Raw genomic sequence first — 14,873 nt, forward strand, 5'->3', positions numbered from 1 at the left:
TTTTTGCTCTTAAGTTGACCTCAGACTTTTTTGTTGTACTAAGATTTTGGTTTTATATTTTCAGTTTTTCTTAATATTATGTTGCCTTTGTTTTTTTAATCTGAAAAATTTAAACATCATAATATGAAAAGAAAGAAACCTGGGTGCTTTGATTGTAGGAATATGGAATAAGAGAAATAATTCTTTTCTGAACATTAAACTGTTAATACATAGAATACAGCCAAGAAACACAAAATAAAAGGTATGATTCCTTCACAGGCAAAATGCAGTAGAGTTAGTCTGAATAACAACTGCAGCTAAAGTTGGCATGTTGGCCTCAGAAGCATAGAAAAGAGAATCAGAAAGGCAAAGAATGGCAGTGTCTACTTTGTCTGCATAGTAGGCAGTGAATTATGGAGAGTCTCAGCCAGCCAGCAAAGGGAATTTAGATCTACCTGTATACTTGTTACCTGTCATACAGCATCTCACATATTCATAACTAACCTTTCTTTTTTCCTGAGACAAGTTCCCACTATGTAGTCAAGGCTGTCCTCAAACTTTTAGCCTCCTCAGATTCTTGGGTACTGGGAGGACAAGCAGGTACCACCACAGAGAGCTAATTTGCTTTTCTTCTGCTAGGTGTTATGTGCTGACCATAGGTGCTGATGCTACTATGATTCCTGCTGTGGGATTGCTAATGAGTTTGGTAAACTAAAAGATCAGTATTCTCACCAGGGTGTTAGGCACTAAATTCTAAAGACAAGACTTGGGGCATGAACCAGCAGAGAAAATGCTACTATTATAAACCTGCTGGGAGTAGCCTTTGACCATCATAGCCAGCCTTGAGGGAAATGGTGTTTCTCTATATCTTCTTTGGCATTTTGCATCTTTTCAGTTGTCTGTTTTTCTGATGTTGCAAGCCACAGTTTTTATATGATAAAGTGATACTGGGGGTAAATGTTCAGGTAAGTCAAGAGAACAACTCAGATGTGTGTACTAGTCAATGCCAAATCTAACTGAAACTAATAATAAGGTAGTGTTGTGACACTGCTGGTTACTGTGGTACTATCTCTTCAGCACTGCCGTGTGACTTATGGAAAGACTCATCCTTTGATTTTATGTGTGGCAAACGACACCATTTACTTTCTTAAGTGTGGTTACAGTTATGTCCTGTTTAGATCTTATTGAAACTGCTCTCTCATGTAAACTCTTTTTTTAAAATCATGTTTACAGCTTCTAGATACATACACTTAAAAGTGTCCACTGATACTTATTGTTTGAAATGTTTTTGTATTTTTTTAATTTGGTTGATCTGATCAATCTTTTCTTTTTTTTCAAGGTAGGGTCTCACTTTAGCTCAGGCTGACCTGGAATTCACTAAGTTGTCTCAGGGTGGCCTCAAACTGACAGTGATCCTCCTACCTGTACCTCCTGAGTGCTGGGATTAAAGGCATGTGCCACCACACCCCGCTTGGATCTTTTTTTCTTAAGAAAAACTCAAAAATTATTTCTCCAAAATTATTTCTTTCCCAGGAAAAATTAGAACAATATGTTCTATGGAGTCAAATATCAAGGTGTAAGTTTTGATTTTAATTAATTAACTATCTTATTTATTTATTTTGGTCAGGGTTGCCTGTCTGTCCTGAACTGGTAAGGGAACACATCCCTAGAACCAAGGATGTGGGACATTTTCTGTCTGTCACTGGGACAGTGATTCGAACAAGTGTGGTGAAGGTCCTGGAGTTTGAGCGGGATTACATGTGTACCAAGTGCAAGCATTCATTTGTGGTCAAGGCTGACTTTGAGCAGTATTACACCTTCTGCCAGCCATCTTTGTGTCCAAGCTTGGAGAGCTGTGGTTCCTCAAAATTCACCTGCCTCACAGATTTGTCTTCATCACCAGCCAGGTGTCGAGATTACCAGGAAATTAAAATTCAGGAACAGGTAAAAAATCAAATGAAGAAGTAGTTTTTGCTGTAGTCAAGTAACTAGGATGAGAGAAATAGAATGAAACAAATAGGCTTATGCCATTTCTGTGTGGAAAACCAAGCTAGAAATGTTCACACATTGATTAGAATGTAGTTTTTAGAACCATGAGATAATCATCATTTTAGATATAGTACTGACAGGATTTTGTAATAACTTAATAAGTATGTTAAAATCAATGTTTGAATAATAAGCACTCTAAAATAACTGTACGTAAGAATGGGAGTAAAGTTGATTTAGCGGGTTGTTGAACGTTGCCAAAGGCAGGCAAATGGATAAAATCACTTTAACCATAAGTCTTATTTTCTCTTGGAAAAGAAGTAGGAGATAGGCAGTTCAAGGCTAGCATGCAGGCTTCTCTGTTTGAAGGACTTATACTTCAGTCTTTTATTTCCTGCTTTCTGGATATTGTTGTTGTATGTTCTTTAGACAAGGTCTTGCTCTGTAGCTTACATTGGCCTGGAACTCACCATGTAGCCCAGGCTGGCCTCAAACTCATGGAACTCCTCTGGCTTCAGCCTCCCAAATGCTAGAATTTTAATTTTAAGTTACCATTTCTATTTTTTAAGTTTGTATATAGTCTGTGTGCATATATGTATTCATGTGTGGGGGTGCACATGTGTGTGTGAGTACATGTACACATTTGTGAGGTGGCCAGAAGACAACCTCAGGTGTAATCCTCATATATAATTTTTTTTTTTCAAAGGCAGAGTCTCACTCTAGCCCAGGATGACTTGGATCTTACCTGTAACTCAGGGTGGCCTTGAACTCACAGTGATCCTCCTACCTCTGCCTTCCAAGTTCTGGAATTAAAAGTGTGCGCAACCATGCCCAGCCACTATCTTTTTGAGACAGGATCTCTCATTGGCCAAGAAGTTACCAACTAGGTTAGACTGGCTGTCCAGTGAGCTCCTGGGGTCGCCTGCTCCCATCTCTTCAGCACTGGGATGACAGGCACACACCACCATCATTGTGCATGGCATCTGCATGGTACTGGGGACTGAGCTCAGCTCCTCATACTTGCAAGGCAAGTGCACCTTACAGACTGAGCTATCACACTAGTCCAATTCCACCATTCTTTTTCTTGTTGCAAATGAAACCAAACTTTAAAAAATTTATTTATTTATTTATTTGAGAGAGAAAGAGTGAGGCAGATAGAAAAGGAGAGAATGGATGCACCAGGGCCTTTAGCTGTGGCAAATGAACTCCAGACACATGTGGTCACCTTGTCTATCTGGCTTACATGGGTCTTGGGGGATCAAATCTGAGTCCTTTTGCTTTGCACGCAAGTACCTTAACTGCTGAGCCTTCTCTCCAGCCTCAGTTCCACCATTCTAAATGCATGGCTTCTATTCTTATGGTAGTCTGTGATCCAGGATGGTGGTAACAGATCTGTCACATCTGGATTCTAGTCAGAAAACATGTCTATCATCTAAGCAAGTGCTTTTTTGTTTGTTTTGTTTTGTTTTTGTTTTCTTCTTGGCATCAGAAGGAAGTTTAATGCTACAGTGTCCAGCAGCAGAACCACTCCCTGGGCATCCCTCCACTGGGTAGGATGCTCCTGATATGAGTGGCAGGGTCCAAGGTGAGGCACCAGAGAGGCTCTTACGGGCCCAGCCAATCAATCTACTTGTACTTGCTGTTTGTGTAGGGCACCCAATTCAGGATAGGTCACCAGTCAGTGGCTCACACCAGCCCTATGGCACCTACATGCTGGCCATAGGCATCTAGTTCTTGGCCAGCTGCTGGTAACTCAGGCCCAGGAACCTGCTCAGCATGGGGCTTGGATCTGGATGCTCAGGGTGACCCTGTTCCACCACCTGGCAGTACCACTACAAGTCTTGACTTAAGCAGTCTCTTTGTCAGCCTCCTAACTTGCCTGCTTATATCTTATTAATCAGAACTTAGTCACATAACTAACACCTAGGTGTAAGGGAACCTTAGAAATAGTCATCTTGCTAAGCTCATGTTCACATGGAATGAAAACATGGTTCTTATAGTAAGGACTGAGTAAAGGACTGGGTGATTTGTCCAGGTCTTATGATTAAAGATCAAGAATGAAATTCTTCTCTTTTCTAGAAAATAGGTTTGATATTTTATAAGTTAACTGGTTGGAGCAAATATTTACTTTGGCATTACACAAGATAAGTTATGTTTGGGTATATTTTCCATATGCATTCTTTACTTGTTTCAATGAATTTTTACATACAAGTTTTCAAGAACAATTAAGTCCCCACCATAATTAAATTTTACGTAATATCAGAGAAATGGAAATAATACTTAAGATATTGCTATATTTCTGGGTACTCAACATGTTTTAAGCATATTTTATCTCTGCTAACTTTTCCTTGACAGGTTCAAAGGCTATCTGTTGGAAGTATTCCACGATCCATGAAGGTTGTCCTGGAAGATGACTTAGTAGACAGTTGCAAATCTGGTAACAAATAACTTTTTAACTTTTTTTTTTTTTTTTTTTTTTTGAGGTGGGATTTCTGTGTTGCTCATTCTGGTCTCAAACACTTGGTTTTAGCTTCCCTAGCATATACCCGTGTATGTACCCAGCAAGAATAAACTTTTGTTAGCTTATGTGGGAGGCCCAAAGTATTTGCTCTCTATTATTATTTTCCCCAACATCACTAGCAAGGGAATGAGAAGCTTAACTGTTCCCCTTGTGTTGAGTCTGGCATAGAGGTGAGGTGAGGGGAGGGGAGCAAGGACCTGGGTTGGTGCTCAGGGACCTCCTGTTGCTCATTTTACAGATGAAGAAGAACTCTACTGGTCTTAGAGAAGGCAAGTGGCAGGACTGGAATGCGCATGCAGGTGCACTGACTGATCCAGGGCTGTCTTCTGTGTGTAACAATGTAGCAGTGGCACCTGAAACCCTAGTTGCTTTGATGGATGGTCAACTAGAATAATTCAGATGCCCTGAAAGTCTTTTTGGTCCCCATAAGGAAATGATTGTTCCTGTCTGTACTGTGCTGATGATACCATAAGTCATGCTGACTCTGAATCAAATGTCCTTTAGTAGAGAATAAGATGTTTTTATGCAGTTCATTGAAACTGAATTTTCTGCACTAAAGACTTTTTTCTTTAAAATATAATTCATAATAAAGGATAGGTGAGAGCAGTCTGTTATAAACATTTTTTTTTCCCCATTTAGCCATAGCTACAAACTTCTGGCAACCCAACAATAAAAATGGTATGATGCTTGCCCTTCAGGGATTTACATCCTAGGTTGTAACCCTGGTGTGAAATGCAGAGCAGTAAAGTGGAGCTGAGTTGTCAACTTTCAGTGCAGAAGAAGGTCACAGGGTCACTGTGTACAAGAAGCTAAAAAATGCTAGTCTCCAAAAATGAATTGTTTAATTATTTTTTAAATGTTTTTTCTTAATTTTTATTTATTTATTTATTTGAGATCAACAGACACAGAGAGAAAGACCGATAGAGGGAGAGAGAGAGAATGGGCGCGCCAGGGCTTCCAGCCTCTGCAAACGAACTCCAGACGCGTGCGCCCCCTTGTGCATCTGGCTAACGTGGGACCTGGGGAACTGAGCCTCGAACCGGGGTCCTTAGGCTTCACAGGCCAGCGCTTAACCGCTAAGCCATCTCTCCAGCCCAGAATTGTTTAATTATTTACTCTAGGAAAATACAAAATTTTAAGATGAATATCACACTACCTTGAAATTTTGTATGACTCCCACAGACATAACAATCATATAACTATGCCATTCAATAAATAATGAAAACAAGTATTTCAAAGTGTATTAGTTGTTCAACAAAGGTAAGGTAGGTTTGTATAATGGTTAGTACTTTATTGAGGGCTTACTATTTTCTTAATATCGTAATTAACTTATAGACATCATTTGCCTTAATTCTCACTGTAGTCCTATGACATTAATTACTCCCACCTTATAAACCAAGAAGTTTAAGAAACAAGCTCAAGAAAGATAATTTGCCCAACGTCACAGTAGAGCTAGGACTAAGCAAGACTAAGGAGGTAGTATTCTTGGCCACTCATCATTGCTCTGTGTTCCATATAGTCACTGCTAATTGAAGTCAGATATTATTAATGGATACTATACCTACAGTTCAGCTGCTTAGTTAACTAATGTAGAACCTAAATATAATCCATCAAAATAAACATGATAGTAAGTGTTCAGATAAACTAATTCCAGTCATCTTTAAAAACTTGGGGGCAGAGACTATAGTAAATGGTCATTCTTCTAGATTGACTCTGAATGCCATCTTCGCATTCACTCAGGAAAGATCTTAGAAGTGAGTAAAACGTGTATTTAATGTGTTTGTCACCATTTAGTTTAAAGTTGCATTTAGCTAGAAGTGTGCCTTCTAGTCTGAGTTGGTACCACCGATTCTGTGCATTTAGCACGTACAGAATACTTTTCTTCAGGAAATCAAATGTCTGCAGATTACACATTACACATTGAGATTTAGAAAGTGAAAGACATTTTGCATCACAAATGACATATAATTGTCATGGTCTTGAGGATACAGATTTTTTTGCTCCCAGACAGTGTTGCACAAAGTAAAAATACCAGGATTGTATTTGAAACATGCTCAATATCTTGATTGAAATTAGGTTAGATTTATTGATTTGCTTTTGGTCCCCCTTTGTGTGTTTCTAAAATGCTGAGTGGCAGGCATTTATTTGCACTGCTCACTGGTGGTTTGCACTGCTGCGATATGGGTGCAGATGTTAATGTGTGTGCACTGCTCTGTGTTAGGAAAGTGTACAAAACCTGATGTTCTGCCTACCAGGAATAGGTTTTCCCTAGGTAGGAAGGAGAAAGCTGCTTGTGATTTTGTGCTTTCATGGTTTGAAGTAGAACAGTTCATTCCTTCATTGGTTCATTGAAAAAAGTAAGAGGTTGTAAAATGTTAACAACTATGCAATGTGTTAAGAATCTAAAGTACGGCCAGGCAGCATAAGATTTTCCTGATTCCAAATCAATTAGCATAAGATTCTTTTCCTGATTCCAAATCAATTATAGATTCACCTTCTACCTGTGAATCCCATATTTATCTGTAAATAAGATCTAAAATGGTTAGTTACTGAGACATGTTTCCCATCATAATAATGAGAAGTCATCTAGAAAATGATTCCCAGTGACCTGTAATAATTTGGTGTGATTATCATGTAACAGATTACAAAGAAACAATGCTGACTCTCTTTCAGCTGTGTGGAAGTGTTCCTGGGAGAAAAAATTGAGAAGCTGGAGAGTTCTTTTGTCCCAGAAATGCTGATTACTCAGAATGAGTCCACACTCTAACAATTGACATGGGAGTGATTTGTTTCTAATTTCTGGTCTTGTGTCCCATGATTCTGCATCCACCATGCATGATACTACTGCTGGACTCACTGTTTTCCTAGGTGATGACCTCACTATATATGGGATTGTGATGCAGCGGTGGAAGCCCTTTCAGAAAGATGTGCGCTGTGAAGTAGAGATAGTTCTGAAAGCCAACTATGTCCAAGTGAATAATGAGCAATCCTCTGGGATGGTTATGGATGAGGAAGTCCAAAAGGAATTTGAAGACTTTTGGGAACACTATAAGAGCAATCCTTTTGCAGGTTTGTGATTATGGGCAAACCCTCATAATTATTTTTTATATATTTTGTTTATTTATTGCAGAGAGAGAGAGAGAGAGAGAGAATGGGCACACGAGAGCCTCCAGCCACTGCAAACGAACTCCAGATGCATGCGCCCCCTGTTCATCTGGTTTACGTGGGTCCTGGAGAATCAAACTGGGGTCCTTAGGCTTCACAAACAAACACCTTAAGCACTAAGCTATCTCTCCAGCCCCTCATAATTATTAATGGCATTAAATGCAGTCCCAGAACTTAGGAAGTAGGAGAATCACCATGATATCAAGGTTAGCCTTGGATTACAGAGTGAATTCCATGTCAGATTTGGCTAGAATGAGACCCTTCTTCAAAAATAGATAGATACATACGTAGATGTAAATTTAGTAAATAAGATCTGTGATTTTCAGAGGCTTTAATTAAAAGGATATTGGCTTAATTAAAAGGATAGCATTAGTCAGTATCTCTAGCTACAATTTTTCTTCCCCACAACATTTCTGCCAGTGGAATTTTTTTAGTTCTAACTGTTATATACCAAAAATGGACTTAATTTTTACCTTCTTTACCAATAAGAAATACATTTCTTCTTTAAAAAATAAAATTAAGGCTAGTGGTAGAGTGCTTGCTTTCTTAGAATGTGGAAGGCCCTAGGTTCAGTTCACAGCACCACAAAAAGAAAAAGGCAAAAGTCGTCATGATAATAAAAACAAGTTACTGCTGTGCAGCTGGAGATTATGAAACAGGGGCTTTGAGAGGAATGACAAGAGAGATGCACAGAATGTTTGCCATCACCAAAGGAGTTCTGACTGAGCCTGAGACACAGTTGCGTAGTATAAAATGTAGTTTATAGAACATGATTTTATTGAAAATTTCCAAATGCATTAAGCATGAGTTAAATCTTGCTTTTGTCCTTCCTTGGGAGCATCTTCTGAGAAAAGTATACTGAAGCCAGCAATAAGAACATTTTAAATAAACTTCACCTCTAATCTAGTATAAAGTATTTTATTTGTAAGTCCTATCCTAAACTAGGCAGATATTACTTGATAATAAATATGGTCAATTTGTTGTTATTTTGTAGGATATGTTTAACTCATGTGTATAACACTTATGTAGTAGTTTTCTGATCTGATAATTTCCTGATCCTGGAAAAATAAAAGTTCTCTACACTTTGGCTTTATTAAACAAGCACTTTAAGAGTCATATACATTTTATAATAATTTTTTGTCCTTATAAAACTATGTAATGCTTCCTTGGAGCCCTGTTCATTGCTTATTTATTCCAGTGTCACAGCTCAACTATAGCTTTTATTGTTTTTGTTTTTTGAGGTAGGTAGGGTCTCACTCTAGCCCAGGTTGACCTGAAATTCACTCGGTAGTCTTAGGGTGGGCTTGAACTCATGGTAATCCTCCTGCCTCTGCCTCCCAAATGTTGGGATTAAAGGTTTGTGCCAACATGCCCAGCTAACTATAGCTTTTAATAGTGAAGGAAGGTCAATTTATATGGTACCCCTACAAATCTTTGGAAGTTCTGGTGATTGAAGATTCCATCTCATAATTAGGAGGCTATAGCTGTGCAACTCAGTGCACAGAAGCAAGAAGTCAATCTGATAACCTGGTAAATTAGGAGGACACTGAGAAATCAAAGCAACATTTTTTAGTATGAACTTCTTTTCTATGTACTAAATACTAGGGCATAGCATTTGAACTTTTCAGAGTGTATGGAGTTTTTGTTTGTTTTTTGAGGTAAGGTCTCACTCTAGCCCAGGCTGACTTTGAATTTATTATGTAGTCTCACGTTGGCCTTGAATTCACAGCAGTTCCTACTTCTGCCTCCTGAATGCTGAGATTAAAAGTGAACACCATCACACCCGGCCAGAGTGTAGGTTTTTGGTGGAGAGGTGTTATAGCTACCTTCTTATTGCTAGAATAAAGCACCCAATCAAAAGCAGGTGATATTAGACTGATGTCTCATGCCCAACTTTCATTCCTTTCTATGCCATATCCATCTACTGACTCCAGTCAATTTCTTCTAAATTCAACCCTGCTCAAGTTCTCAGACTGTGGGAAATAAACACAGCCAGCCTATCACACAAACTGCTTTTAGCCTAGTTGAAACAAAGCTCTTAATTCCCCTCATAAGCCAAGTTTGTAGTTCACAGTTATGTCTGCATTTAGGTTCTTAAACTCTGATCAGAATGTCCATCAAACTCTGCTTACAGTACTGCAGGGCGTCTCTTAGGCCAAGGATTCAAATCCACATCCCTCCCACAAATCAGTTGCATGAGGCCAATAATCAGGCTTCTAAGAGCAACAACCCCACTCCTATGGTATGTATTTCTTGTTGTAGTTACCTTCTTGTTGCTGGAACAAAACATCTGACCAAAAATGACTAATGTGAACAAAGTGTTAAAGGGAAGCTCCTTGACGGCAGGCAAAACCATGTCATGAACAGAGGCTAGGCCTCACTTTTGCCACAGCAGGTGGAAAATAGCAACAGGGAATAAGCCAACTCTAGCAGTGGAGAGCTATAATGTCCCTAAGTCTATCCCAGTAACACACCTCCTCCCACAAGGCTCCATCTCTCAAATTACCATCAGCTAGGGAACAAGCTTGCAGAACCCATGAGTTTATGAGGGATATTTGATTCATACCTCCACAGGAGGGTAGGAGATAAAGACAGTGAGCAGACAAAAAGGGTATCTTTCCTTTGCCAGTCTAAAGGAGATTGTTCACTGCTTCTCTTAGGGGTTGACTAGCTTCCTAATCCTGTGGGTACTGGCTAACACAAGTCAAGGAGTCTTATTTTGATCTGCATTTACCTTGGTGCTTAAATGCTGGACAGAACCCCAAACATAGAAGCTGGGGTCTCTTGAGCCATCTAAACTCATGATGGGTGAACTCTTTTTAAAGAAGCTTTCAACATTATGATAACTGGGGGATATGACAACGTACTAACATGGTCTAGAATCAGAAATTTAGAAGAGACTAAATGCAGTTTCTGCCAAGACCCAAGGAGTCATGTTTTCTAATTAGCTTATCTAGGATGGTGGCCAGTCCCTCAGTCATCTTGTGTGTGGTACTACACATTATAGAGCATCTTTGTGTTGACTACATTAAGGAGCTATGTCTTGTCCCCCACCCCACCCCCGCTTTTTTTTTTTTTTTTTTAGACTTTTCAAGGTAGGGTCTCTAGCCCAGGCTGACCAGGAATTCACTATGTAGTCTCAGAGTGGCCTCGAACCCATTGGCAATCCTTCTACCTCTGCCTCTTGAGTGCTGGGATGAAAGGCATGTATCACCATACCTGACTCATTGACTCATTTTTCTCCTTTCTAAAAATTTCCTTTTGATTTGTTTTTTGTTGCTGTTTTTTTTGTTTGGTTTGTTTTGATTTTAAGAGTTTCACTCTGCAGCCCTAGATGCCCTGGAATTTGGGACAATCCTAGTGCAGCCTCTCAAGTGATGGAGTAAAGTTATATTGCCTCCTTGCCCCAAGCCTAGGTAATTTGGAGGTCAGAAGTAAGCACAAGAATTTTAGGAAATAAAGTTGACAGTAATGATCCTACCATGCATAGGTTCAGGTTACTCCATTCTGTGTGCTATACACTCTTTAACTCTGTGATCCTCAGCAGTTCTGTGTCATCACATTCTCGTTGCCATTTCACACTAATGAAATGGAGGCTCTCAGAGCATAACAGAGCCTGTGTTCTTCCTGTTGGGATATGGCTTCCTGTTGGCACATTACTCACTGCTTTGGTGACTTCCTGCTCACCTGACCTACTCTTAAAGTCTTCTTGGGCCCATTGGTTCTATATGTGTGTACACCTGAGACTGTGGTCAGAAACCTCAGGACTTCTCTGCTTACACTACTGACCATTTTGCTCTAGGCTTTCTGTCTCTGCCAGAAGAACACTGGAAAGTAATCTAATTCTGGATTTACTAAATCTTTCTTGTTCCCTTTTCACAAGATTTTCTTTACTACTTCTGCCCTCCAAGATCACATCACCGTAGCTTAGTTGCCACTGAGTCTGTTTTGGTTCACAGAGGTGTAGCTCAGTGGTAGAGTGCATGCTTTGTTACCATGCATGATGCCTTGGGTTCAGTCCTCAAAATAATAATAATAATAATAGTAAAACACCCAAAACTCAATATTGAGTCACTAAAAAAAGTAGTTTTGGGGCTGGAGAGATGGCTTGGCGGTTAAGCGCTTGCCTATGAAGCCTAAGGACCTCGGTTCGAGGCTCGGTTCCCCAGGTCCCACGTTAGCCAGATGCACAAGGGGGCGCACGCGTCTGGTGTTCATTTGCAGAGGCTGGAAGCCCTGGCGCGCCCATTCTCTCTTTCTCCCTCTATCTGTCTTTCTCTCTGTGTCTGTCGCTCTCAAATAAATAAATAAAAATTTAAAAAAAAAATTTTTTAAAAAGTAGCTTTGGGTCTGGGTATAAAATCCAGTTAGTTATGTGCTTGCCTAGCATGTACAAGGCCTTGGGTTTTGACCTCCAGCACTGCACAGCACACACCTATAAGTAAAATTACTCCATTGCCTAAAAAAAGGGAACACACCCAGCACGTGGGAGATGGAGTCAGGAGGATCTGAAGTTCAACATCATCCTCTAATACATGTAGTTCAGTGTCCAGGCTGGGAAATATTAGACCCTATCCCAAGAAAAAAAAAGTTTGTGTGTGGGGCCATCAACCATGGAAAAGCTCAGGGAAGCCCTTTTAGACTCTTCAAGACTGACTAGACAAGTGACTATTTATGGATGGGACAGACATATCCCAGATTTTGTACTTGGATTCATTTTACAGTTAGAAGAATTGAAGTTTCCAGTGTGAATTACTGGAGTTACAGTTTGCAACAATCTTTAATTTTTTTTTTATTATTTTATTTTTGAGAGAGTCAGAGAGAGGGAGGGAGAGAGAATGGATATGCCAGGGCCTTTCAGGTATGTGCACCCCCTTATGGTGCAGTGCAACATTACACGCTTGTGTCACTGCATCTGGCTACATGGTAACTGGAGATTGGAACTTGCATTCTTGGGCTTAGCAGCCAAGTACCTTAACTGCTAAGCCATCTCTCCATACCCAGTTTCCAACAATCTAAATCCTCTTGCCACTCTGGTGACTTATTTCCCAGCCAACCAAAACAGATGCAGAAATTTCAGGGCAGATTGATTTGTACCTTTTCCTTCTATTTTTGCAGAAGCTACTAAATCTGCAACTGATTCCTTCAAAAGTTCCTTTTCATTAGGCAGTGGAGTAATTTTACAGAAATTAGCACATAAAAATATTGTTACAACATTTGAAGGGGTAAGGCCTACCTGACAGAGAAAAGGAAATTCCCTTCTTTATAATCTCTTTTAATGTGAGAAATTTATGGAAATTTGAGTAGTAGCACCCAGAAACAAAAAGCAGGCACTCTGTTCATGGCATTAATAAGAACTTTTTTAAACATAAGCAAAGTAAGCCACACATGGTGGTATACTTGTAACCTCCACATGCAGGAATCTAGGTAGGATTGCAAATTTGAGGCCAGCCTTGGCTATGGACAACATCATCTCAGGAAACAAAATGGAAAAGTAGAACCGAAATTCCCCAGTCATGCTCCCCAGTGGTTTGTACTTGGCCTTCTTGGTCATTTTAGAATTCAGTGTTTATAGGAAAATGGTTGCTTAGGGTGGGGAGACTTCAGTTAGGGGTTTCTAGACAATGGTTGGTGACTCCTGATCTTTCTGCTATTCTCAGGAAGGAATGAAATACTGGCTAGCTTGTGTCCTCAAGTGTTTGGGATGTATTTAGTAAAACTTGCTGTGGCCATGGTACTGGCTGGTGGAATCCAAAGGACTGATGCTACAGGAACAAGGGTCAGAGGTCAGTACCTAGGAACTACTTTTGAGAACAACACATATGCGGGAGATAAGTCAGCTTTTCTTTCTTTCCTGAATTTGAAAAAAAAAAATGCTTGGGGGGGGGAATTATAACAATGTATAAGGGTACATATGTGTGAACATGCCATAATGAAATCCATTGCTTTGAAGGCAAACTTACAATATTCATTTAAAAGTCATGTGCAGTTTTATTTTCTACATGTCATCTTTTAAAGGTAAATATCTCATACTTAGCTTGACATCTATATCAAATCTTCTTTAATCCAGAAAGTCTAAAAGTTTAAGTTTTTTAATGGTTGGTTTTGTTCTAGCCTATTAAAGGAAATCACAAAATAACATCTTTATATTTTTATTACTGTGGGTTTTTCACTGAATCCCTTGTCTCTCTTCAGACAAAAGGATTGGAAGTAGTGGATGGTAATGCCTCCATGTTGGTCTCCCATCTGTGACTGTCAGTGTGTTCCTCAGCCTGCCAATTCCCCTTCTGCCAGCCAGTACATAGTGATATGCCATTGCTGTGTGCTGTGCAACAGGTCATGCTTATGGAGCTCATGAGTCTGTGTGGATGACTGGAAGTTCCTTTGCAGTAAAACTTGTTTCACTGGCCTGAATGAGTCTTCAGTGGGCAAAACAGCCAGAGTAATGAAGAGACTGAAAGAGCATTATTGTAGGCCAAGGCTTTTAGCAGGGACTCTAAAACTATCATACAACATGACAAAACAGACTCCTAAATATAAGGTTTCTGTATAATTTGATTTGATCATCCATTATGTATTTGCAACACACTTCTTTGCTAAATATTAAGCTTAACTAGCGGTTTCTTAGTAGTAATTATTTAGAAAATGTTTATAACTAAAAAATTTGGTTAGTGAGATAATATCTACTATAGTTATATGTACATATATATATTATACTTGAAAGTAACTACTTAATCATTTTGAGTTAGAAAAATGAAATTTTCACTTTGTTGCAATAGTCTTAAGGATCTGATATATATAAGGCATTTATAAAGTACTTGGTATTTAGAAGTACTTAAATAAAAAGTAAAATGCTATATGACTTGCATGGATAACTTTACTTATACTAGTTTGGGATTTAGTTCCCTTACTTATTTTTCGTGATTTTTTTTTTCTTCCATTGCTGAGGACCAAATTCAGAGGCTTATGGAATTAAATATCTAACCCCATAGTTTGGGATTTAAAAATAGATAAAATCAATAAAATCAGAAAGTTTTTAAGTCAAGAATTGTAGAAATGTTAAGCATGGGCTTAAGCACTTGGAAATAGCACACATTCTATTAATAGAATTTAAAATGTCATTGTCAAATTCAGTAGTCCAAAATTGTACATTCATGGAGTGAAAAAATGTAAGAGCCACACGTTGAGACATCATACTCAGAGGCATTCCCTCCCCTCAAAA

At 39.1% G+C, this 14,873-nt stretch overlaps 1 protein-coding gene and 1 pseudogene across 2 annotated transcripts in view; one reads left to right on the forward strand and one right to left on the reverse strand.

Moving 5' to 3' along the window:
- Mcm9 (minichromosome maintenance 9 homologous recombination repair factor) overlaps positions 1-14,873 on the forward strand; it is a 129,768-nt gene that overhangs the window by 17,739 nt on the left and 97,156 nt on the right. For both annotated transcript variants that reach the window (XM_004651241.3, XM_045158109.1), the window contains exons 3-6: positions 1,607-1,923; positions 4,321-4,402; positions 7,355-7,555; positions 13,312-13,437. In XM_004651241.3, the coding sequence (XP_004651298.1) occupies positions 1,607-1,923; positions 4,321-4,402; positions 7,355-7,555; positions 13,312-13,437 (726 nt within the window). The remainder of the gene's footprint in view (positions 1-1,606; positions 1,924-4,320; positions 4,403-7,354; positions 7,556-13,311; positions 13,438-14,873) is intronic.
- LOC101617082 lies at positions 3,592-3,743 on the reverse strand (annotated as a pseudogene).

Source organism: Jaculus jaculus, chromosome 9 (genome assembly GCF_020740685.1).
Source record: "Jaculus jaculus isolate mJacJac1 chromosome 9, mJacJac1.mat.Y.cur, whole genome shotgun sequence".
NCBI classification, from domain to species: Eukaryota; Metazoa; Chordata; class Mammalia; order Rodentia; family Dipodidae; genus Jaculus; species Jaculus jaculus.